The sequence below is a fragment of the Xiphophorus maculatus genome, chromosome 6 (genome assembly GCF_002775205.1).
Source record: "Xiphophorus maculatus strain JP 163 A chromosome 6, X_maculatus-5.0-male, whole genome shotgun sequence".
Taxonomy (NCBI): Eukaryota; Metazoa; Chordata; class Actinopteri; order Cyprinodontiformes; family Poeciliidae; genus Xiphophorus; species Xiphophorus maculatus.
The window spans coordinates 22,669,371-22,696,942 of record NC_036448.1 but is presented as its reverse complement, the minus strand read 5'-3'; the positions used below and the strand labels follow the sequence as shown (position 1 = coordinate 22,696,942).

General features: G+C 36.6%; 1 protein-coding gene across 1 annotated transcript; it reads right to left on the bottom strand.

Moving 5' to 3' along the window:
* Positions 1 to 130: 130 nt before the first annotated feature.
* LOC102222827 (protein APCDD1-like) lies at positions 131 to 26,183 on the bottom strand. Its single transcript, XM_023336016.1, has 5 exons — positions 25,841 to 26,183; positions 16,892 to 17,063; positions 15,496 to 16,021; positions 4,152 to 4,473; positions 131 to 2,856 (listed from the first exon to the last, which is right to left on the bottom strand). The coding sequence occupies exons 1-5, from the start codon at positions 25,878 to 25,880 to the stop codon at positions 2,399 to 2,401; spliced, it is 1,518 nt and encodes a 505-aa protein (XP_023191784.1). The 5' UTR covers positions 25,881 to 26,183; the 3' UTR covers positions 131 to 2,398.
* Positions 26,184 to 27,572: the final 1,389 nt, after the last annotated feature.

Sequence of the window (27,572 nt, the reverse complement as noted above, 5' to 3'; positions counted from 1 at the left end):
GACTTGGACGACTCAGGACTGATTACGGTGTAAGTAAACTCTGTAAGCGATGAGAATGTCAAGTTTGCAGCGTTTCGTGAGTTTATAAATCTCCGGTTTCGAGCTGTCTGTGAATAAAACGTCTTTCAGGTGAATTCAGACGACTTCATTTATTTCAGCAATTGCTTTCAAAAAGTTAACTTCAAAATTTGTAGGTTTATTGCACAGTGTGAAATGTTTCTGATTTTAATAATTATACAAAATGCTGATTAAAAAAAATACAAAATGTGACTATTAACCAATGTGAAAGACCGCTGACTGACTTATTTAAGAACTTAAGGACTTAAAAAAAAGTTTTTCAACAAAAGCCATATTAAAAAAACTTGAACAAAAAATAATCTTGCCAATTTAAGACTTGATGTAAAGTTATCTTTAATCAAGTTAAATACATTAGTTTATTCTTTGACATTTGAATAAAATGATAAAAACACATTCTTGAGAGTTATTGCATGTAAGTTGTTACTGATTTGCCACATAGGTTTGTTGCTTTGAACGGGAAGTTTAGTGGAAGGAAAAACTGGTAGAAAAAGCAGCTTGCGATTCTGAACCAAACCTCTAAGCTGAAACAGAGCGAGCCTCCATGTATCATCCTGGTTGTTTTGTTAGAACATCTTGAGTGTTATATCCAGTGGCGGTAGCTTTGCTAATGCTAAAGTGCTACACCAATACAGTATTTAGCTGAAGCTAACTCTAAAGCGCTAACTTCAATTAAAATAATATCTGCCCTTGAAAGACTACAACCCTTCAGCACCAATTTAATCTTATTACAAGTTTATCTGACTTTTTTTGTTTCTATCCTGTTGCATTATGATGTGTTTTTCTTGTTTGACATAAAGTTATTGGGGAAAAAAAGGAGAGGAAACGGAACTGCTGCAAAAGTAGTTTTCACCCCTTTCAAAATAAGAGTAAACGTTAAACTACTTGAAAAATTCCTAGCAGTAAAAAAACTAAAATTCAACATAGATTCCAAACTTTGTTCAACTTAAAGTTTATGAAACAGTCACGTAAATTAGCAAATTTAGCTGGAAAAATTCACTTAGTAAAAGCTAAGATAAAAAATAAATTTAGTGGAAGTTTAGAGTTAGCAAAAATTAGCTCTGGTGTTAGCAGCTTAGTGGAAGCGTTACCACCACTAGTTAGTTTTCCAGCTCCTTTACTGGTTAAGTAAAAGTTTAAATTGAAATATATATTTTGAAAAAATCCTGGTTATATGTAACCCTAACCCCAACTTTCTGAGAAATGGTTCAAAAATAAGTTTTACTTTTTGAACAAAATTGCTAAAACAAATTGACTTTATATACCCTTATCTAAAATCAACCTGTGAAAATGCTGTGGGTCACTTTTGTTTATTTTTTTACAGTCAACAGAATCTACTGAGTTTTTCTCCTGAAGACATGATTTGTCTAGAAAATGTTTCCACTCATCATCCTCTGCTTTTTGCTGTAAGAACCCACAATGTGACGGGTGCTGGATAAAAACGATGCAGAAAACAAACATAATCTCAATTCTGTAGGTATAAAGAGATTTTTTAATCTAGTTGTGGATCCACAGTCGCGTGGATTCACTCTAAAGTGCAGATCCTGCGGCGCAGCAGTGTCAAGGTAGGGAGGAGTTCAGTTTCTCACCCTCTGTATCCAAACAAAACATTTATTATGCTTCCTTGAACAGATTAGGATAAGTCTGTGGCCTATTCAAAACATGACAATTACATTTTTCTGCACAGAATCACTCTATTATGAGCTGCTTTTGGACCTCTAGCCACTTTAAATCCAAATAAGCTGCTGCTGGCCACGCCCCCAACTCAACGTTTACAGTTACACGTCAAAGTGGCTACAAACGTATGCGCAATTATACAACATTAGATCTTTGAAAAGCATTAGTAGAGCCTCCTGCACAACCAACAAAAATGCAGCAAGCGGTTTCTGGACGGTAAGTCAACAAAACACTTGTCTTGTCCAGGAGCCATTGCCCAGCAGTAAAACCATCTGATCAAACGGGCTGGAACTCCGCTGGTGTTGCTAGGAAACAGGCGAAACTCCGGTGGTGTTGCTAGGAAACGGGCGAAACTCCACTGGGGTTGCTAGGTAATGGGTCTATTGATTTGTGAAGTTACATTCCGGAGGTTTTTGAAACGGCTCATTTTCCAGACACCAAAAAGCATAAACTTATTGTCAAAAATCGTCTGGTTGGGGTTTGTTTTAGCCGCGTTGGGTTTGTTTTAGAAGCAGTTTAGACCCAAACGGAAGTACAAAAATATGCAAAAATGTGAATTTTGCATAATACGTTCCTGCTAAGTACATGAGTTGTTGCCGTTAAGTCCCATTGTTTGTGTAGAAAGAAAATGCCTTTACTGCCGTCCCTAACTCTGACAAAGTCGCATCAGAGCTGTGACCAGTAGCACGGTGACGCATCCGCTGCGGCCGGCGTGCTGCCCCGAGCCGCCGTTGTGACGCTGCTGAGTCTGCTCGGCGTCATCGTCCCCCCGGCTGCGGTCGGACCGCTGGCTGCTGGACGAGCACTGGACCAGGGGCATCTGGTAGGAGCTGGCTCTCTTTTCGGGGCGGTCCGGGCTGGCGCCGTCGCTGGGGCGCTGACCGTTGTAGAGCAGGTAGCGGCCGTGGGCATCCTGCTCCATGCGGAAGAGCTCGTACTCCGTGTGGGGGAGCCGGATGCCGAGCGCCACGCAGCCGTTAGTGACGGTGACGTCCTGCTCCACCCCGACCTGCCATGAGCCCTGAACGCCGCACTCGTCGCCATTGAAGACGTTGAGGAGGGAAGTGGTGGCCAGATCCATGGGCGTCACTCTCATGTGGTTCACTAGAGGACAGACACACAGGAGGAATCAGCTCTCTGTTGAGTTTATCCAGGCTAAAACTGAAGTATTTGGAAAAATGCAACCTTTATTTGTTTATTTGTAGTTTTTGTTGCCCGAAAGTTGTACCAGCTCACTGAAAAAACTAAATCTAGCAAAATATTTTGGTTTCTAGTGCAAATAGTTTAGTCAACTAGATTAAGACAAGACTAATTTTGAATTAACTTTTCTGCAATGTATATAAATAGAACTTAGACGATTAATTAGATTAATTGTGATCAATCATTTGCTGAAATAATCTAATAATAAATCAATAAGCTGTTACTTTTTTACAAACTCAAAACAAGCCTTTTTCTGTAAGAACAAAATAGTCAAACACAAAAATAACACAGGTAACTTTTTAACAATATACAGTACTTAAGTAGGTCTGGAACGATTAATCGTGATTAATCAGTAATTGAAACAACCGTTAGCTAATTTAGTAATTGGTTAAATGTTAACAGGAGTAGAGAGACCCAACAATGGCCATTTGCTGAATAAACCACATTCTTAGGGCAGTAATTTTTGTTATGTGATTTTTTTTCTGACAATCGGATAAAAAAATTGGCACATTCTGCAGATTTTATAACCATTTAAGCCTTTTGCACATCATTAGAAATAAATTTGAAGTTTCAAACAAATAATTTAATTACCGGTACCTTTTAGAATAAGAAAATAAACATTTTAATTTCCAGAAATGCAATAACATTTCGTTCCTTTAATGTTCAGATTAATCACTTGTATCAAAGGATGCATCTGCAACTAAAAAAAAATACTCTCTACTAATCTGTTAGCAGACAAAAACAAAAATACTTAAGATTTTGTGTTTTTGGAGAGATTTAGTTTCAAATTCTGTAAAAAAAAAAAAGTTTTATGAGGAACCTTTTCTTATCCAAATATTAATCAATTAATCCAAAAGTAATCAACATATTAGCCCTACACTGTGCTGATGTTAGCAGGAATGGCTGAGCTTTTCATGTTAATGTTAGAAGTACTTTTTTTAGGTGTAGGTTCATCTACAGCTAATATTTATCCATAGTGGTTTATATTGATTTTCCAAACTCAAAATCAAATTTCTAGACATCATACTCTCTACGAATCCCAACATTTTGGATCTACTAAACGTAAAGATGCGTCACATAGGAGCATCTTTACTCCAGCTGCGTCTTGAGTAAGATTTAGTTGGGAAATACGACACCAACCAGTCGAACGCCTTTCTTCTCTTAATTACAAACGAAAGTAAGAAGAGAAGTTTGCAAACCTTTGAAGACAAAGTCGGTCCCTCCCATGACGCGGGTGGAGGCCAGGCCTCGGCTGTAGCGGCCCTGGGCGTAGATGGTGAAGGTTGGGTGTTTGCAGGTGGGGTCAGAGTAGTGGTAGTAGTGGCCCTCCCAGGTGTGGTTGCTGTCGTGGAAGACGAAGTGGCGGGTGAGGAAGAGGACCTCGGGCCGCACTTCGCAGCGCTGGCTGACCCACTGGCCATAGAGGCCCACGGTGAGGTCGGCCCGTGGCGGCAGGATGGGCGGGTGCAACTCGTCCGAGCGGTAGATGATCCGACAGACGATGCAGCCGTGGTCGTGGTTCTGGAAACAAAGGCATGATGGGCTCAGTTAGTCAAGATGGAAGACAGTTATTGTGATCCAACATGGAGGCGAGTTATGTTACTGACAAATAAAAAATGCTTTATGTATTCTTAACTTTTACTTTTTAAACTTTAATATTAAATACATACATTGACTATTAAAAAATTTTGTTCTGGTAGAAAGGTATCATTAATACAACAAACTTTAGTTTAACCTAGTAGACTTGGTTCATTTTCAGCTGGTGCGATTCTCTTTCACATTGCACTGTGTCAAACAAACCAAACTAATTAAAAAAGCTGTTCCCCTCCTCGCCTGTTGGGGCACTGCACCAATGACCATTGAAGAAAATGACATGAAAACCTCTGAAGAAGACATTGAGCAGAACTTTCTTTACAAAAGGTAAACAAAAATGGAGTCAGATTTTAGTGATTGTTTTGGTAAAAGGCCACGAGCCATTTCCAGCGCTAGTGATAGACTCACACGTTTGTTTTGATTGTATTTACCCAGAATGCCCTGCACTATAATCTGTTTCCTTTTGAGCGATCTCTGGTCCGTTTGGTGTTCACATATGCATTCAGACCACACCAGAGTTCACTTCAACCAAATCAAATCAAGTGTTTTCACACTTGGTAGTCCGGTAGACTCTGTTCAGTTGCAACATATGTTACATTTTCAGCTGGTGCGGTTCTCTTTCACACTGCACTATCAAATGAACCATACTAATTCAAAAAGATGTTCCCCTCCTTGCCTGTGGGGGCGCTACACCAAGAACCACTGAAGGAAACACAAAAACCTCTGAAGAAGACGACTTCCTGCTTCACAAAATGTAAGCAAATATGTAGCGTCAGATTTTAGCAGCTGTTTCTATTTTACAAACAATTTCTCCACTCCACTAGTGCTAGACTCACATATTTGTTTTGGTTGTATTTACCCAGAATGCCTTGTGCTTTAGTGTGCTTGCTGCATTTGGAGCGGTTTCGAAACAAACCGAGACGTTGGTTTTAGGCGGACCAGAGTTCACTTTGTGATCCGATTACTCATTCACACCTCCCCAAACGAACCAGACTTTCAAGGAAAAAAAAATTGGATTAAAATATTAAATATACAATTTATTATTGTTGTTGTTATTATAATTATCATTAGCTATCTCTGGAAAATAAATTGATTTACTTGCATGTAAAACACCAACATGTATTTGTTTTACCCTATTGGAATTTAATTGTTAGACACATTTTTACACCCTAACTTTGAGCAAAGTGTGAGAAGTTGGCTGAGTCTTTATCTTTTTTTTGTTTTCTTCTTACTATCATTTACCATTTGTCAGCTTTATTTTTGTATTTATGGTGTTTTTATAAATCAATCAATTTCCTAAAACACCTCTGGCTGAAATAACTCCAAGGATTTGCTTCTTCTGGCCTTCTAGTGGTCTCTGGCTTCGGCCCGGGAAAAATTTGACACACTCTTCACTTTCGGCTCTGACATGTTTGAAAGGTTTCTTCTATGTCCAGCCTGTTTCTCATCTGGATGAGATCAAGTTCCAGGCTTTGACTCAGACCAGGTCTTTCCAGTTCCAGGCAAGGAACAGAAATGTGTTTTAAAAGTGTCTACTGTTGTGAAAGTCCAGATGTAAAGGTGCAATTCGTTCCTGATCTCATCTGCACTTTAATCTGGACCTTGAGACAGATAAGAGCATTTACTCAACAGACCTCAACAGATTTAGAGGGGATAAGCAGATTTAAAAGATCAGAAGTAGGAAGGTGCCAACGCCTTAAAGACAAATAATAAAACCTTAAAATCAAATCTAAAGCTAACCAACAGCCAGCCTCTCCACTCCAGTAAGTCGCATAAATAACACCTTCAAGATAACCATTATGTGATTTACATATTAATTTATCAAAGCAGGTTTGATTGTTTACCAAATTACAATCAGTCCTCCAGTTTTTAGCAATTCTGCGATTGTAGAAATTCACACAAAATCAACAGCATTTTTTTTTTAGATTAATCTAGGTTTTTTCAAACAAATGATCAACTTTTCTAATTCAAACTTATTTATTTTTTTCGCAAATCTCTGAGATTAATATCAACATTTCCGAATTGTTTTCAAGCAAATTTTCACTTTTTCAAACTCAGAAATTTACTTGTTTTCTTCTAGAAAATTTCTGAGACCAATCAAAAAATGTCTGAGTTTTTTATAGCAAGTTTTTGACAAGTCCAGTCAAAAGTTTCGACTTTCAAACAAAATATGTTTGTTTTTTCTAGAAATTTGCTAAGATTGTGCTAAAAAATTATGAGATTTTTCTAGCAAGTTTCTGAATTTATGAGATTATGCTCAAAATTTTTGAGGTTTTTCAAGCAATTTTTTAAATTTTAGAGTTCAGAAATTTTCTTGTTTTTCTTGAAATTTTACATGATTATTCTGAAATTTTCAGATTTTTTTAGTGCAGGTTTTTGACTTTTCAAGCTCAGAAATGTAAGTGTCTTTGATTAATCTAAAAACTTCCTAGCTTTTTCTAGAAATGGTTTGACTTGAAGTATAGAAATTTCTTTGTTTTTTGTGTGTTTTCTTTAGAAAAGTTCTGAGATTATTCTCAAAATTTGGGAGATTTTTCAAACAAATCTACTTTTCAAACTCAGAAATTTACTTGTTTTTTTCTAGAAAATTTCTGAGTTTTTGGGCGGAAATGTATTCTTTTTCTCTAATATTGCCCTAGTATGGCATCATGGAATGTGACGACAGAAAAGTGGGGAGCATAACAGGAAAAAAACCTGCAACATGATGGAAAAAAACTTGCATCCAAATATGTTGGGATGCATAAATCCATCACCAGCGTGCGAGAGTTGAAAGAAGAAAACTCAGATAAAGATCCAGGTTCGCCTCAGAGTGTTCGCATCCTGTCCAGATGTCTGGATGAAACGGTGAAGCCTTAACACCACGAATGAAACCGAAGGTTGTCGTGATGCAACATCATCAACAAGAACATACTGTTCAGATAAAATCATGTCTGCTGCACCAACCGGACAGCTGCGGCTTTCCAACTGCAGAACAACTGGAAGCTTTCAAGTGCTACAAAAGAAAATCTCTTCCAAAGACCCAACTCCCATGAGGCTGGTTTGACTCCGTCACTGCAGGGTGGGTAAGGTTTAATACCCAACCTCCTAAACTCGGTCACTGTTTTCCCAGACAACCTGTCTGCAACGGGGCTTCAGGAAGAACAAATGAAAAGAAGGAAAAGGGAGGAGAGAAATCTGCGGATGAGATATTCCCAGTGCAGCTCCATAAACGCCTCGGAGTGAGAAGTTTATGAGATGACTGGGATTAAAACGTTCTGGATATTTGTATTTTTTTAAATGGTTGTACCACCATCATGGATGCTCATGTGAGCAAGAGTTGATGCAGAACTACAGGAAATCAAAAAACAAAAACAAACATTTGTTCTGGTTGCATTGTAATCCTGTCAGCAGATGACAAATAAAGAATAATACTGGACTGTTTGTGGTTGCATTTCCCTGGAGACTTGGCGGAAATATTTTTTATTACTAAATAAAATAATTCAGTGAAGTGTTAAATCCAGCTGGGAGGAACTTTGACAAGTTTGTTTTTTTTCCAGATTGCAAATAAAAATGTTACAGGCACAGTGACATGGTTCCAAATGAGCCGGTTTGTTTTCTTTAGCTTTTGTGAGGATTCTTCTTCGTTGGTTCCAAGTTTATTCTTCCACTGAGAACATCTGGACGAAACCCGAGCAGAAGGCATGATGGGAAAATGACAGACCAATAAAACTATGGGAAATGTAAAAAGGAACGACGCTTTTGGTTAACGTTGAAAGAGGAAATGTATTTCTCTGTAAAGTTATGGTTTATTTATTTTTTTTAGGTGGGCGTTTATTGTGATAAACATCTGATCATGATTAGATTTTCATTGATCATTTTCACAATAAATACAAATTAACGATGCTTGAAAATATACACAGCTGTTCATATTGTTGCGATTGCTATTTTCACAATTTTTCCCCACTGTTTGTTCAACAAAGGTGAATCAATACATACCAATAATTCAAAATAAATATGATTAAATGCATTTTAGTGAAACTAATCACACCTCTTTATGTGACTGGTGTCCTAAAGAAACATATTACAAATGGGAATATTTTTCTAAAGCAGTATTTTAAAGAAGGTTACCTATAACAGAAGTATTGTCACGTTTATTGATATCACAATAGTCCATATCGCCCACACCTAGTTCTTATGTTTGTACTCTTGCTTATAATTTGAGATAAACGTCTTTTCCCGCCAATTTAGTGATCATTTTATTGTATTTACGCCAGTCTTTCTCAAACTGGAGGTCCGCGGGTGCCCTCTAGTGTTCAACGAGGTACTGCATGTACTGCACGTTTATTTGCCGTGACGTCAGAGCAAAGTGTGACGCTACCGCTAGCTAGCTTACCAAACGATTCCGTTTAAAAGTAATAATGGATAAATGGCTTAAAAAGAAAAGCCGGAGACACCAGTGAAAAGTTTTTAATTATTAATAGGAATGCAGATATTGGTCTTAATATATACGGCCTTTCTTTGTGTTATTCCCGGGGCAACTTCTAGTTAGGTGGTCCGAAACAAATCACACTTCTTTGTGTCACAGGTGTCCTAAAGAAACATATTACTAATGGGAATGTTTTTCTAGAGCAGTACTTTTAAAAAGTTACCTAAGAAAATCAGTAAACACTGGTTAACACCGCTGGTTTACTGCCATCATCAGACTGAAGGAGCACGACGACAGCTAACGGTCAAATTTAATTTAAAATGGTTTAAATCTCCAGGAAAAGAGAAGTGACGCCGATGTTTCAGAGTTTATTTGTGCCTCTTTCTTGGACAGAGTCATTGACTAAATTATTGCTTCCAATATAACTCTGGACTTTGGTTTCCATTTCCAACAGAAAGTACCCCCAGCACTACGTTCAGCTGTGCTGCTGCCAAGACCAACGGCGATATGGTCTTGTTTATGTTTGGCTGAGTCTGTTTTCTACATGGAACAGTAGGTGGCGCTATTGCCAACAATAACTGTGTGTTACTACTGGTCAAACATTTCTGTTATGTTGCATCTTTATTAAAAAGATGAAACAAATTGAGGTTTTCCTTTCCCATACATAATACATGAATGTTTGTGATTTTTCTCATCATGTAAACTAAAAAACAGAAGTTTAAGGAAACTACACAGCTTTTCCTTTTAGAAAAATCAAATACATCCATCAAGAAGAAAACGCATAATGACCAGCATTATTAATATAGGTGGTTAAAGTAGATAACTTAATATAGCGTTGGCATAAAACAAAACGTTCTGAGTACAATTAGTAGTTTGACCAAAACATTAAAATAATGTTTTTTTAATTTCAATTACTTTTTTTTAAAACTTCCAATTTGTTTGAAAAGTGTGACCTTCAGGTGATGAAACTGAGGTGATATTAGCTACATTGTTTCTAGCTAATTGTGTCTGTAAGATCTTAATTTAGCAAGAATAAAATTTTAAAATTTCCACTTCTGGAAACAATTTTAAAATGTCCAGTTTTACACCCCAAAATGCAAGAAGATAAAAAACACTAAGACTGATTTTATTTCTGGAATTTTCAAAGTTAATTTATCATAAACGAGCCTGACGCAATAAGCAATAAATTAAAATGAGCTAAATAATTTTCATTCTGAGGATTAATCAGAATGCCGATGATGCCGAAAATTGCAGATGATTGACAGCAAATTTATCAACAGAGACTTCGTAAACCATTTCATTTATGGTTTTATTTTATTTATCGTTTTTAGTCGTCTTGTTAATTTATTTCTGGGATATTTAACACATCTTAGTTCATAAAGTTAAAGTTTATTGCTTGAAGATGTTCTCAAAACAAAATTATTGATTATTGCAATAATTTCTGGGACAATTTATCACCCAGTAAAATTTGTTATCATGACAGGTTATTATTGTGGTAACCTTTTATTTAAAAACCTTTTTAAAAAAATCGTAAATAAAAAATCTATATATTTTTGTACAGTTTTGACTTAGTTACTGCTTTGAATATTTTGTTCTTCCATCAAATAACCTTTTTTATACTCCTGTTGACGATTAATCGATTCCTAAATTAGTTGACGATTATTTCAATAATCAATTAATCGTTTCAGCCCTAACTGTAAACCATCTTGTTTTCTCTGTTGCAGATTATTGTGTTATCATAAATTAAATTAAGAAAATATCTATGAATTATGCTGTTTTAATAATAATAACATTTTATAAAATGTACTTTAAATGCTACAAAATGACAATAAAAGCAATAACCAATATAAGAATAATAAAACTTATTTAAAACATCATAAGATTTAATTTATTAATTGAGCTTTGTAAGATATAAACTAGAAACAGCAAACAAGCTTAATGAATAGCCAGGTGAATATTAAAAACTACATTAAAAATAAAATTTTTTAAGTAATGCAGAAATAAAGTGAATTTCTAACCTTAATTTCATTTAAATAGAGTCCCGCAGGTCCTTAGAAACAGCATTTCTTCAAATATAAATGATTTCCAGTAAAATTTCTGAATGTAGGCGACAAAATAAGAGCAGCGGTTGCGACCCAGAATAGATGATTACAAAGTTCGTCTCCCTCGGTGACGTAGCGCTGCAGCCGGGCGAGAGAAAATGAAAGAAACAAATTTCTCTCTTGCATCACCGCCGAGTTCCACCCAGTAACCACAAATGAACATACTGGCACCAGCAAGGGTTCTGGGCTGGGACCAGTTCTGGGTACAGCAGCTTAAAATTAATGGATCGGATCGTCACTAAAAACCCCTGAGTAAAAATGAAAAATGTTGCAGCTTGAAGAGGAGGGCGAGCCGAGCAGCAGAGCCTTTTTAATCACAAAGAAACAAGACAATTAGAAACAAATTTACTGTTTGTTCACAAGATTAAGCAATACTTTCTGTATATGAATAAAGATTAATAGGATTTTAAAAAAACATGGATTAGTTCACATGTGTCAAACTCAAGGCCCGCGGGCCACATGTGGCCCGCTACGTCATTTTATGTGGCCCTCTCCCCCACCACCTTTTTACAGCCCCATTGAATGACTTAAAATAGGTTTTGAGCACGAATTGACTACAAACTACATCTCCCATAATGCCGTCCGATTGCTACCAGCCAACATTACGGCTTCTCGCCACTAGAGTGCAGCAGAGTCACCTCAAGCTGATTATTAATTTTCCCAGCGAATAAAACTAAAACATCGACAAGCTAACAAGCTAAAGAGCGAAGTCCCGTGATGTTTCAATCGAGGACTTTTACCGTCTCCTGCCCCCTGATTTGATGCCACAGCTTCGACTCCACGCAGCTCGTGTTTTTTGTCCATGTCTGGAAGCACCTATCTGTGCGAACAGATGTTTTCAATAATGAATTTAAACAAGACCAAGACCAGATCGCGCATTACTGACGAAAACCTACACGCCGTTTTGCGGATTGCCACAGAATAGAACTAAAACCAGACATGGACGAACTGACCAGGGGAAAACGGTGCCAGACATCCGGCCAGAAATCATTGGTAAGCACAAACAAACTAAATTAAAATACAATGAATGTAAAACCAAAACTCAGTATACTGGAATATGCATATAGTTTATTGATTTTGCTTGTGTTTTGTTTATTTACAGAACACAACACAATGAGGATGTGTGTGAGTTGGTGACAGGGTGAAGAGGATCAGCTTTGTGTTCAAGGACAGGCAACATCACCTCATTGTTTTGTTCTTATGTGAAATACATGCTCGTTGTGTAATAAATAACGAAAAAGCTTTGTGAATGAAGTTGAGAGTTAATATCAAAACTTGTTTTTATTCTTTGTCTGCTTATCTTTAAAGCAGACAAAGATTAATTTTCCCAGCGAATAAAACTGAAACATCGACAAGCTAACGAGCTAAAGAGCGAAGTTTAGCTGAACAGTTTAAAAATACTGAGCATATTTTTAAACTGAGCAGTTTAAAAATATTGTAATTTTTAAACTGAGCTGTAATTTTACATCCATGCAAACTCAAATGTAATATTTAAAACTTGAATACATAAAATCAGTTATTTAACAATATGAGGTGTTGTTTAATTTATTTTAACATTGTATTTTCATACATTTATGCTAGGGTTGCCCAAGTCTAGTTTTCCAGACCTATCAGTCTGCAACTTTAGATGCGTTCCTTCTCTAACATACCTGGATCATTGACTCATTCATAGGCCTCTACAGAACTGAGTTGCTGCTAATGAGGGAAGTCAACTTTTTGTCTGGGGTACATTTTAACAGGGACGCATCTAAAAGTTGCAGTCTGGAGGGCTGCACTTGGGCATTCCTGATTTATACCGTCAATGTGGCCCGTTGAGGGTGGCAAATATGCTGAAGTGGCCCTTGGTGAAATTGAGTTTGACACCCCTGGATTAGTTCATGCATTTGAGCTTAAAAATATAACTGGAAAACATATCCAGATAGGTTTGTTGTTGAATTAAAATGTTAGCTTAACGTCGTCTGTGCTGAGATAAATCTAACTCCATTCATTACTCTTTTTTTTTAAAGAGGCAGTATTATGTGTTTTCAAGGCACACAGTGTTACTTTATAGTTAAATAACCATAACAATGTTTTCTTGACGATAAATTTTCAAAAAAGTTATTGCAATAAACGATAATGTTGTTGTTGTTTGAGACCATTTTTAATAAATATAATGGTAATAGAATAATAACGCAAGAACACATTCTCAAAGATGAATAAACTTTAACTCTGGAACTGGAAGACATTAAATATTCAAAGTGAATAGAGCAACAGAAACAACAAATAAAAGTAATCATATAGTCTCTGTAAACAAAATTGTCCTTCAAAAAAAGGGCTAGTTGAAACCAAAACACTAAATTGAAGACTACCAAATTATTTTTGGTAGAAACAGAGAAAAGAGAAAAACTTTAAAAAGTTTAAAAAAGATTAATTAATTTATGACAGGTCTACAAGTGACTTTCAGGCCTTAAAAATATATATATATATATATATATATATATATCAAATATGATTTAAAATAAATTTTACTTTACTCCTCTATTATCGCTCTAACAATGTTTTTTTTAATCAACATTTCATGAAGAAGTAGCTCATATAATAAGCTCAGCAGATGTTCCACCACGGGTTTGCTAATTGCTGCTGGCTAGTCTGAAGGAGCTGAAGGAGGGAGGGCTGCTCTGTAAGGCAGAAGCTTGGTAGATCATGGGAGGAGTTGTGCCTCGGAGGCGGAGCTTGGTCCACCCGGGGGTTTTCCACAGCTGAATGGTTGCCATGGAGATTAAAGGATTTCTCAACACTCCAGGTTTGTTTTTGATGAGTGGATAACATTATAACATGATGTAAAGCTCAAAAAAGTAAATTTTACATATTGTTGCTCCTTTCACTTCAAGGCAAATTAACTTCCTCTTGGCGTTCATGACTGAACCGAGTCCTATACCAGGGTCAGGTTTGGAAACACTCTTTGTCTCGAGCCTGAAACCAGACCCAGTTTTCTGGAGTATTTAACGCAGATTCTACGAATGCGGCGTGTTTAATTGGTCCCAGAGATATTCCCCGGCTTCACACTGCGCCTCTTCAGGTCAAAGGGGGTGTCAGTACGGCTGTGGTCTTTTCGGCTCAACAGGGAAGACCGTGTGATCCTTCCACGCTCTGATCTGCAACACCGAAGCCCATTATCCCGGTGGAAAGGGTATTTATTTAGACAGCCGACTCCAGCAAGATTTCATTGTATTCTTAGCGGACTGTGACAGTGAAAACATCACTCAGGAGTTTGTAGCCAGCAGGGAAACTCCCGTTCAGCAATGTAAACAGAGAAATTACATCCTGTCAGCACAGCAGACGTTTTGGATTTGAGATAAAATCAACACAGTTTCTGCTTAGTTTATATTAACATACACTAACATACAGAGTTACTGCAATTCCTTTGCATAAAGGAAGAAACTTTGGTGGTGAAAAGTGAGATTCTTCTGACATTTAATGACACCAGGGAGAGCCTTCCTCAATTTATTTGAACTACATATTGAAGATATTCAACAAATAAGTTCATGAACACTTTCATTTCAATCCTTAAAGACACAGTATGTGACTTTTATCTAATTTTTTTTATCTAATTTTTTTTACTTATTTGTTAAAACTGTCATGACAGTTTAGTATGAAATTACATTTATGAAAAGACTGAACTAATCTGCCTAGGAATCTGCATTCCTAACTAGATACAACCAATCAGAGTGGGTGTTAGTGCTGTCAATCATGCTTGTGTAGGCGCAGCTCACACTCTCCCCTTTCCATATGTTAGGCTATGTTAGGTCTTGGATGTTCAAGCCAGTTACCATTATCATTCAAGCTAACTTTTAGCAAAGACTAAATTCAAGTTAGTCTTCGCTAAATCCTGGCTAGCATTTAAGCTAACTTGAATGCTAGCTTCAATGCTAGTTTATGGATAAACATTGTCATTATTTAGCTACAAATAAACAATATTTTTGTTTATCTACCACTGATAAAAAATGACCGTCCATCATTTTAGTCTTTTACCAAAGAGTAAATTCAAGTTAGCTTCATAGCTTCAATACCAGTTAGCTTCAAAACTGGTTTGTATTGAAGCTAACTAGGTTCAATGCTAACTAGTTTTCAACCCAGCTAGCTTCAATGTAAACCAACATGGGTTGAAAGCTCGTTATCATTCACCCAGTTAGCTTTAGCTAATTACCTTGAATGCTGGTTAGCTTGAACTAACATTCAAGACAGTTACTTCAGTTATGAATAAATAGCGTCATTGTTTATCTACTAATATCTTTGTAAAGGTTACATGCCTCAGTTTTAATGGTCAACATGGCTACTGGTTATGGAAATGCAGGTAAATCCATCCTCAGTTAACTGGATATAATCAAATTTGTTTAAAAAAATATCCAAATAAAGACCCAAAAACAGCACAGGTCACCCTTTTTTTTTGTTTTAAGAACCAACCTTGGCGTTCTGCAGGGGGATCTGGTAGCTGGACGGTTTGTAGTAGAGCCTCTGCGACGGCTCAGTGTGGATGTCTCCCAGGAACAGCTCCTCCACCAGGTGATCCAGGTTGTGATGCAGGTACTGCTTCTCCACCCGCAGCAGCTGCAGCTCGTGCATGGTGAAGTTCAGCTCTTTGGAGCAGTCGAAGCCTCCCTCTTCGTTCCACAGCTCGTACATCACGCCGGGCTCCCAGGGGCCCCTCGCGGCCCCCCTGCAGCTGCGGCCGAGCCGCTCGCTCAGCTCTTTGGCCTTAGCGGCGGTGTGAGGCACGGTCTGGACCTGGTGGAGTTGGTACTCTGCCTCTGTGCCGCCCCGGACTATCCAGGAGGCCTGGCGCAGGCGCAGGCGGCCGCTGATGACCAGCGTGTAGGTGGGTTTGGTGCAGTGGTTGTCTTCGTAGTAAAACTGGTGGGCCTGGAAGGTGTTGTTGGGGTAAAACCTGTAGGAGCGGGTCAGAAACTCTGGGCCAGGTCTCACCTCACAGCTGCAACAAACACACAGGAAGTCACATGAAACTTATGAAAGTTCATGTTTAAAATTACATTACATTCCACATTTTTACCCAGAGCATAAATTAAAACTAGGGATGAAACGATTAATGGTTTAATTGTGATTAATTGATTATTGAAATAATCATCAACTTAGTAAATCGATCAATTGTTAACTGGAGTATACAGACTAAAATAAAGGACATTGCTTAAAACTAAAACATTGCGATATTTTAATGCGCTGCTCAGAGCTATGAAGGTAAGTATGGAGGGCCAAAAGGGCCAAAATTAAATAAATGTTTTAGGGCATTAAAGATTATTAAAGTAATCTTCAAGTAATTTAGAAAATCGATAAATCTTTAGATGGAGCACATAGACTAAAAAAATCAACAATTAAATGATTTAAATAAATACATACATCATTAAATAATTAATTAAATTCACCATAAAATAAAAACTAAAACTAGCTTGTGTTTGCAAGCTAGCTAACCTTTCCAAAAACTAGCATTTGGTGCTAGCTAAATGCTAGTTTGGAAGCTAGCTGTATTTTAGCATTTTATTGGCTAAAATGCTAAAATATAGCATTTTAGGCATTAATATAGTCTAAAATGCTATATTATTGCATTTTAGCCAATAAAATCTCATTTAAAAAGCAATTGAATTACTTGTCTATTTGCATCTTTTAACATTTTTAAAAAGGCTCAAGTGGCTAAATGCAAATTTGTAGATTGTGCCATTTTTTAAAACTCTAATGAGTCGATTAATTGTCAGGATAATTGATAGATTAATCAATTGATAAAATAACCATATCTTGCAGGCCTAATTCAGCCCTTTGTGTAAAATAGCTAGCAGGAAAACCAGCTAACCTGGTGGACACCCAGTGGCCCTCCACGTCGGGAGGCATCTGCACGGTGATTCGGGCTCCGCTGTGGAGATGCTTCAGCATGTGGTTGCACAGCGAGTCTCTGGACGAAGGGCCGAAGGTTTTCTTCAGAGAGCGATGACTGGAGTGAGGCAGAGAGGAGCCTTCAGCCCAAACTGAGGGAAAAACAACACAATTACATTTAGACTGACATCACTATGAACTATGGAAGCACAAGGAATAAATTGGTGGAAACCCCCCCCTGATTTTCCAAAAATTAAATCTTCAAAAACAGAAAACTCAATTAATCAATAAAATTGATTTATCACCCAGTGCTCAAAGCAACTGTGGGGTTTTATGCTCTACTAAATTAACTGTGCAGGACTCATAAAAGGTAAATTAGAGCAAAATCAAAAAATGAAAGGACCATTGTTTAAAGCTTTACTCGTGGTTTTAATTGACTGAGCTGTTTTGAACTTCTTTTGAGTTCTTAATTTAATCATCTTAAACCAAGCAGACACATCAGTGACGCCTCTTCTAAATGAAAAATGTGTCTGATCAAGATGAATAAACAGTTTAAAGCTTTATGTCTGAGTTCTGCCGGCCCGCTTTCCGTCCAACCAAACGGAAAACAATAACCTCAGCGCTGGAATGAGCCTGTCGGGATAAAATGTCGGAAATGAAAGCATTTTCAAAGCCCACAGACAAAGACTGGCCCTGAGGCTCACATTCCTCTCAGGTTTTATTCCATGTAATACCCCATATCATAAAAATCTACCTTGAAATATGAAGACTTGGCTCTAAACTCTTTCTATCAGACCTGACTCGCCTGGAAGTATCATCCAATGCCCTGGAATGCCACTGCAGGTTGCTCTGTGTTTTTAATTTGAGACTAATGAGGCAAGGACGGACAAAAAACCCATTTTATTAAAAGAAACCAAAAGCCCAGAAAAAGCCAAAGCTGCCTCCAGCTGTTTGACACCAAATTGGCCAGAAAAATAAACAAATCAAAAAGCAATATGGTTTTAAGAAGCTGCACTGTTTATTGTTTGCACCTCCAAACTATTTCAGAAAACACAAATAATGACAATATTAATCTAAACTAAGCGTTTTCACACCTGTTAGTCTGGTAAATTCAGTTCAATTGGGGACCAAAGTTGTAACATTTGTGACATTTTCAGCTGCTGTGGTTCTTTCACACTGCACTGAGTCAAACAAACCAAACCCTTTGGAAAACCTGTTCCCCTCCTCACCTGTGGGGGCGCTGCACCATGAACCATTGAAGGAAATGACATATAAAACATCAGAAGAAGACATGAGCACAACCTTCTTCCTTTCCTTTTTCACAAAATGTAAACAAACATGAAGTCGTGTCAGATTTTAGCGTGTACAAGATTTCTTTTTTGTCTTTGTTCAAAGAGCCATTTCTTCCTGTAGCGCTAGATTTGTGCGTTTGTTTTGGTTATATTTACCCATAATGCCCTGCGCTAGTCCACTTCCTGCTTTTGGAGCGGTCTGCGCTCCAGTTGGCTTTCACATATGCATTCGAACTGCACCAGAGTTCACTTGCAGGTTTACTAAATTTTGCATTTTTGATCTGCATCAGAGTTCTGTTATACATTCACACTTCCCTAAATGAACCGGACTTTCTAGACAAACGAACAGGAGTTTGATTGAAGCGAACCAAGCAGAGCTAGTGTGAATGGAGTTGTGATAAGTCAACACATTTTTACTCAAGTAAAAAGTAGCCATAGAAGAAGTTACTCAAGTAAGAATAAAAATGTATTTGGTAAAAAGGAAACTCAAGTACTGAGTAACTAATCAAAACATTATTTAATATTTAAAAATTACATTCTCAGACGCACCAAAAGATAATATTATGAGAAAATTTTGATATTTTAAATAATTCATATATATAACATAATTACAAAATAAGAAAATCAGGCAAAATAATTTTTTTCCAAATCAATTTCTATCAAAAACTGCAGGTGTGTGTCTGTGTCTGGTGAAGTTTTGGTTAAAACATGTTTGTTTTTCATTCAGTGGGTAGAAAATCCAGTAAAAATACTTCATAACGGGGCGTGTTGTGGTGGCGTAGGGGATAGCACGACCCACTTTTGGAGACCTCGACTTGGCCGTCGCGGATTCCAGGACCCGGCGACATTTGCCGCATGTCTTCCCCCTTTCCTGTCAGCCTACATCCATATAAGGAACACTAGAGCCCACAAAAAGACCCCCTGGAGGGGAGAAAAAAAACTTCATAATAAAATCATTCAAGCAAAAGTAAAAAGTAGTAAAAATACTCCTAAATGTATTTTTTCCCCAAAAAAGTTACTCCAATAAATGTAACTAGTAATTACTCAACTCTGTTTAGGAACAGAGCGTGTCAAAAGCAAATGCGGTGGATTAGCAGTGTTAGCCAACAGCTGATGGTGTCATTTAGGACATGTTACTGTGGAATATTGTCTCTGTTTCCTGGATAATTAGATGTTAGCATGACAGTCATACAGCAACCGTCTTCAGTCAGAGGCCTTTTTAGAGTCATTGCAAGACTGACTGCCAGTGGAGATCCACAACGACTGGATGATAGAAGTTATGATAACATTTAATTTCCTTTAGGGTTAAATAAAGTATGTTTGTAACTGAATTGTCTTTATCATGGTTATAAAGCTGATTGAAATCTGATAAACTGAACTGTATGTGACAGAAAAAATATAAAATATTAAAGTGGGCAAATTAAAATACAGCATGGAAGTCCAACTGGGAGCTTCTGGTACCAGAACCAATCAGATGCAAGCATGGGACTCGTCAAAATGTTTCTCGATCCTATTGTTTTGATGACTTCTTCTGTTTTTATGATGTAAAGCACTTTGAACTGCCATTTTGCTCAAAATGCTATAAAAATAAACGTGACTGACATCAGCAATGCGACAGAAATCAGCAAATATCAATAATCGATTACAATAATGATTTTAGTAGTTTTCCTTAAAACAATTATTTAAGTAGTTTATTGTATTGATTACTAAAAAATGGAACTTTCCGCACATTTTCCATTTAACCATTTACACTTTTAAAAAATATTTTTACATAAAATATGCACTAACATATTAGTAATTTAGTGTTTCATCATTTGTAGGAAATGCTAAACACTACTTCTAACATCAACAAAAGCTCAGCTCTTTCTGCTTGACTTATCAATACGGTGTATGGATAATTTATTGACTATTTTTTGGGATTAAGTGATTAATAATTGAATTGAAAATGTGCTTACTAGCATATTTTTTTCTGATGAAGCTAAAGCATTATTGGCTGAGGAGTTTTAGGTGAAGCATAATTTGAGACAAAGGTTGTTTTTAAATTTTAAATGCAAAATTCATATATTTTCTGTAAAGTTTTTATTTAATTACCGCTCTGAGTTTGTTGTTATTTTACCAAATAGATTTTTTTTGAGTCTGCACACTCTAACAATTAATCAATTACTAAATTAGTTGACAACTATTGTAATAATCGATTCATCACAATTAATCGTTTCAGCCTTACTTGACATACCTTTAAGAAAATTCCCTATTTTTATTACTTCCCTGTCGTCTGAAGCGTCTAATCTTATTTTCTGGCAAATAAGTGGAATATTTTGTCTAATTTATCTCCTTAAGCTGCGATCTAAAGTTAGCAGCACTGCCCAAACCTACTAAAAATCTCAGCATCATAATGAGATGTAAACCAGTTTTAAATCAGAGTAACAAATCTTTTTACGTTAAAGCCAAATGGGAACCAACTCCCAAATGGGAACCAGACCGACTGGGATATAAATGAGGAAATGATTATAAGGAGCCGATACGTTCCCCGTTTGAAGTCTCATGCGTCTTCCTCAGGTGACGGATGCACCGGAGAGCGGAGCGCCATCTTTTTTAACTTCTCTCTCGTCATTAAGGCAATAATCATAACAACTGAGACGTTTTCTGCTGCGGCTGCTTTCCCAAGCTGTTGCACTCTACCTCGAATCAAAGAGACCACAAAACTCCCAGAGCTCTAAACCACAGCGAACATTTCCAGTTGGCCTGATCCCACTGGTGAGGTAAGAGCACTGGGAGCTCTGACAGCAGCCGAGTCAAAAAAAAAAAAAATCCAAAGAGCCGGAGTGGGAGCCACACAAAGGACTTTTGTTTGTTTTATCTCATATCAGGGAGAAAATAAAACCAACTTTAAAATATTTAATTTATTGGTGATATTTAGACTCTACTGGAGTTCAAATGATTTTCTTTAAAGGGGACCTAATGTGTAAAATTCACATTTTTCATGTTTTTTTTATTTTCCATTTGGGTCTCAGCTGCTTCCAAAAACAGCTCCAGCTCTTAAAAAAAAATCCACACAGCCGTTTCTTGGCAATAAGTTCATGTTTTTTGGTGTCTGGAAACGAGCCGTTCCCAGTCACAGTGTTACCTAGCAACTCCAGACAAGTCCAGCCTGTTACCTAGCAACCCAAGCTGAGCTCCAGTACACTTGGTCAATTGGTCTGTTTTGTTGTTGACTTCCCATTCAGAAACCACTTGCTGCATTCTTGTTGGTGGTGCAGGAGGCTCCACTTTTGCTTTTCAAAGATGTATGGTTGTATAACTGCATAATTGTGCATCTGTCTGCAGCCATTTTCACGTATGAGTGTGAACATTGATTTGTGGGCGTGGCCAGCGGCAGCTTATTTGGATTTAAAGTGACAGGACATCCTAAAACATCTCTTTCTGAAAGGACTAACATCTCATCAATATCATTTAAAAAATATTAATAAATGTTTCCAGAGGTCAACAAAGGTCAACCAGCAAGTCCACGTTTACAAAATCAAACAAAATACAGGGAAAATAAACTGTACTACATTTGTGCAGCAAAGGTTTTGTGTCGTTATAATTTTTAACATCTAAATGAAAAAAAAGGTTCCAGGGGTCACCAGGGGTCAACATGCCACTCCGAAACAAAATTGATAGAAGTTAATTTAGCTACGTTTGTGCAGCAAAAATTTGATAGACACAAAATTTGTTTGATTTTGTAAATGTGGGGATTGACCTTTGATGACCTCTGGAAACATTACTTAGATTATATTAGATAGCACAGAAGGGCCGGCTGGCCAGCTAGCTAGGTAGACAGATAAGGTCATCAGTTGTTTTTTATATTGTTAGCCAGGTTATTCACCATTCCTGAATTGTAGTCATGGCCAAACAAAATCATTTCAGGGGCCACAAATGGCCCCATGGCCACACTTTGAACACCGTTGAATTAAGTATTACATCTTCTTCTAAGATTTGTATGTCTTCTTGTACAAATTTTCTTTAAATAAAAAGATTACTCTGAATTTTTACGTTGTCAAATTTTTTTTAACCCTATTTTACTTATTTTGAATGTTCTTTCTGGTTTATGTTTTTAAACATTTTTTGCTTCCTGTTTTTTAATCAACATTTTTATAGCAATAATTACCAGAAAAGTGCTACAATATAATTTGTGAATTTAGATGCAAATGTCAATTAAAATTTGAATATGCATTTGTAGTTATTACAGAACAAAACATGCAGATGTTTGTCTGGTTTTTATTATTTTGATGCGAATAATAAACATGAGCGAGTTTACTGTTCACGTCAAAGCAGATGGAATAAAAAAGTTTCTGTTTTGAATTAAATGAGCACAAAAAAATTTAACTTTAGCAATAGAAGTAAGACATAAAAGCTAGATATCTTTTTTTTTCATTTTACCACATTAATGTCAATACGAGGCCTCGTATTGACCCTCCTCTCCCATCTCTAACACGTGTTTGCACAGAAACAGATGCTTCTCTGGCTGCTGGGTGTTTGGTCTCAGAAAACCACTTGAGCTGAATATTCACTGCTTTTATAAAATCTGAAAAGTGAAGCCCCATTTGGACTCAAATTTATTTAGTGTGGACTAAAATAACATTGTCTGAAAAGATTAATTTAGGCTCAAAAGACTGATTCAGCATTTCAGTCTCTCAATGTTCCCATCAAATATGCGGCATCAGATTTTTTTTCACAACAACTAAAGCAATAAAAAGTTAAACGTTTGGCGTTTTCATCATACAACACACTAATAAAGGCTAGATGTGGTTACAGCAATGCAGACCTTTTTATTAGAAAGATATTTTTTAATTTCTTAGTTGGATATTTTTGCTTTTTGAAGATTTCATTCTTGGAAAACTGTATAATGTTGCGTCACTAATGTGTTTCCACTGTTCAGAGTGATGTCATCGCGCCCAGGGCGGCCATCTTGTTTTCACAAACAGCCATTTATTTATTTGGAATTTGAATTTAGATCAAGAAAAAGACAAAATATAATATATATGTGTTTTTTTCTTTTTTTACACAAATAAAGTCAAAATGTGACAATAATAGGGTTATATGACAATAAAGTCCAAATATTAGTGGAATGAATGAAAGTTTTTGAAATTAATTATCCATGCTTTTTTCCATTAAACAACTTTTTTTTGTAACTTTAATACATTCTCTTGGTAAAATTTCATTTTTATTCTGCTATTATTATGACTATCTTCTTGTAATTAAACAAAAATTACCATATCCTGGCCCTAAAACTACATTGTACAACTCACAGAAGCGATGATTGAAAGAAAAGCCACTTTAAAAAAATATTTTCTGTCATTTTGTTTTTGGAAAAACTGCACAAAAATGGATTAAAATTGGGAATTGGATCCATTATTCTTAAGTCATATTATCCAGCCCTGTTTAAAGGTTCATGAAAATATGATTTCACAGTTTGTTAATCTTCCATTTCTGCTTTTAACAACACTCTGCATGTGAGCTCTGAGGTTTTTCTCCTCCAATAAATTCCCAGCACATTGTAATCCACACTGACAGAGCATTTTTGTTGCCGCTGTGAAAACCTGCAATAACACACCACTTAATTGAGACTTTAAGGCACTTAAACACACTTAAGAATAAGTGGAACGCCGAGGCGTCCTTTTTATCTCCGGCAGTTCTTTAAGTTTGCTGCCAAAACGCTGCTTTGTACTGTCATCTGCAGCAGATGGAGCGGGTCAACGGCAGGCCCATAATCCAGCGCCGCTCAGACACGGGTTTTATCAGGAACGGATGTTTAAAGTGGCTCTTAACCCGCAGAGCTTTCATCTGCAGAACTGCCTGGTGATGCCCTCTGACCTTCCAACATGACTCACTGAGGAGGCGTTATTATTCAAACCTGCTGATAAACAGGTGCAACAATCACTAGTTTACTGCTGTAGTTCCATTCAAGGGTTAAATCGCACACAAACTGACATATTTCAACCATTTCTTGTGGTTAATTAAGTTTTTTTTAGAAGATTTTAATCTTACACATTACTAAGAAAAGATTTTGAATACAAATATGTCCGCTTGATGAAAAAAAAATGTCCAGTGAACTGCACTAAATGCTGAGTCAGGGGGCTCGTTTTACATGAATTACTGCGGTCCACTCAGTGAAACAAACATATTTGGTAACCGTGGAGACCGCGGAACCGTGGTAGCCGTGGAAACGCCAGACTTGGCTAGAAGCTGATTAAAAGCGTTTGAGTTGAGCAGGAAGAATTTGGGGCTGCGGGACAGACGCCAGTAACCATGAACCTTCATCAAAAAGGCACTGTAGGGAGTACCAGAAGTGCCAAAAAAAAAAAAAAAAAAAAAAAGAGTATGGATTTGAGGGGCTTTCTTTTTTTACCCACAAAAAAGTGAATGGATTTGTTTTACTTTTTTTTTTTTACACTGAATTTCCAAAAACATTTTTTTAAAGCAATTTTAGACATGTAAATATAAGTTTAGTAAGTGAAAACACCGGAAATCCCCAGTTTGTAGATGGTGCCAATGGCAAAACGCCTAGGTTTTTTTTTTTCTTTTACTAAAACTTCTGTAAATTGCTGTATTTTACCTGAGTTTTATCTATCTTTGCACAGACAATGTGAATGTATGTTTTACAAATGTCCGTAACCTTATTTATAATATTTATAAAAGGTTAAGACTGTATTACTGTATAATGCAAAAAAAAAAAAGATTTCGAGTGGCAAAAGTATCCAAATTATTTTACGTTCTATCCTTATTTTCTCTGAAACTATAGCAGCTGCTGTAATTTTGATACCAAGATTATTGGAATAGAGAGTTTTGAATTGCACAGGAAACGATATTTTTTTTAAACACATATTTCAGAAAATCTTATGGGGCTTTGCATTGTTGGATTTAGAGTCTCATCTTCCTCTTGACAACATATATATATATATAGATCTATATCTATCTATATATAAATCTATATATATAGATCTATATCTATCTATATAGATATAGAACTATATATATATATACAGAGAGAGAGACAGAGAGAGAGAGAAGGAAGGAAGGATTATTTACCCAAATAATAACAGACAGGTGCTTGACAGCCAAATAAACAGGTGTGGAGATGAAGTAGGACTGATTCATTTTCAGCTTTATTTATTATGTAAACATAAATTAAACAAGCATTTCACCACCATCCGTATCTTCATCAGGGCATCTGTTTGTGCACATTTTGCCAACACATTTTTACTTCCACTAAATTTCCCATTAGCATACTTGGATACAGCTCTCTAAACAGTCTTTAGCAATTACTTTTTGTGGTTTAGCCTGCTTGTATAGGTCTGCTGGAGAACCACCTCAGCAGTCTTCATTATGACTGTTTTAGCCATAGTAACATTTTTGTTTTAAAAATATATTTTTTTACGAGTCTCATGTAGTATTTTAGTATAAATTAACTATTTCAATAATATCTCTGAGGGCAATGAATTATTACAACATACAAGCTTCACTTTTTGAATGATTTCTACGTTTCTACACATATCTACGGGAATTACAGGTGGATAAAGTGGAATTTAAGTCTCTTCTTTGTTGCAGCAAATCAAGATAAATAAAAATAAAAGTGATTAAAAAATAAAGTTTGTTACCTAAAAAAGCGACAAGAAACACTGCAGGAGTAAGCTCCATTTCTCCAGCCTGAACGCAGCTTCTCAATAGACAGGTTGGCTCTGTTTCCTCTTTAGTTATTCCCGCAGAAATCCCGGTTTAATCCAGAGTTTGGAGCAAATTCTCCTTCGAAATCCGAGCATCATGGCAGAAAACAAGCCTCCCGTTGGGCAAGAGATAAAAACCATCCAAGGTTCGCAGGAAAATACGCGCACATAGAAACCAAAAGCGAGTCCAAACGCTTTTCAGCGCTGCAGCGTTTTAAATGAGGCAGCTCGGTGGATGGTCGCGTCCTTCATGCGCCCCGCGCCCCGGAGGAGTGTTTAAAAAGTGAGTCCAGACACCGGAGTCATCGCCCCGCCCGGGGAGAGACTGAAGGGGCGTGGAGGTTGTACTTTATTGCCCCATTTGAGGTCCAGACTGTGACGGGGAAATGGTACTCATGTTTCTGTGGCGGCACAGAAAAAAAAAAAAAGCTCAACATTTGATGTTTAAAGTGCAGCGCCATCGACTTGTGATAAATCTATGGAAGTCCAAATGTGCCAGAATTCGATAAATTAAATTCGGACTGACATACACAATCAAATTTTAATTGACACATGCGTCTTAATTAATTAGTTGCTTGGCTTAATATATTGTGGTACTTTAAAAAACAAACAAACAAACAAGTTATTGCTATAAAAGTGCTTATAGAAAAACACACAGAAGCAAAACATGTATCACAAAACAAACATTTAAAACAAGTAAAAAATAAATAAAATTGACTTCATAAAAATGCAGAGGAATTTTTTTTATTGAATTAAAACATTATTTGTCTATGGCTGGCAAAAAATACTGCATACATGTCATTATTTGAACATTCTTGCAGTATTTATCTTTGCTTAGACCCACGAGTGATTTGAAAAAACGTTGCTGGATGTTTGTGGTCATTTATAATATAAAATTAAACTGAAAGACAAAAAGCTTAGCTATATAAGAGGAATACTAGGCCAGACTAAGAAAAAAATGTAAAATAAAATTGAGAATAAAGTCATAATAATATGAAAATGAAGTCATAGCTTTTCAAGAATAAAATCATATTAGAAAAATAAAGTCATAATAACACAATAAAATAGTAATAATGAAAATACAGTCATAATATTTCAAGAATCAAGTAGTAATAATATGACTTTATTGGAAGTCATTTTAAAACTACAACTTTATTCTTGTATTATTTTGACTTTATTGTCATAATTGTATTACTTTTTCCTCATATTTTTATAGAATACATTTAGCTTTAGCTTATATTTTCCATTTGATGTTTTTTTTGTGTACGACTAACCTTTAAAAACACATGCAAATTTGCACCACTCTTGGATTATATTTAGCGGCCGTAAAAAAACACTTCAAGGGCCACAAGTAGCCCACGAACTACAATTTGGGCACCCCTGATTTAAGGCACAACTCTGGAAAGAAGTGGATTTTATTTTCTGTTTCTGATCCAAACACATTTTGTGCGATATGGCGCTGGGATATTGTTTGCAGTGTGAGGTCTAAGTGCATGTTTTCACTCAGACACTGAAGTCCGGGAGACGGAGGCCCCACCAATTCAAAAACAGTATTTCATGTGATTAACCTCTAATCCTCCTCCTCCTTAATCAGAAGAGCAAAGCTCCTCTGAGGGACTTCTAATTAATTTCCATTCTTTGGAGTCTTAAACCCCTCACTACCGCC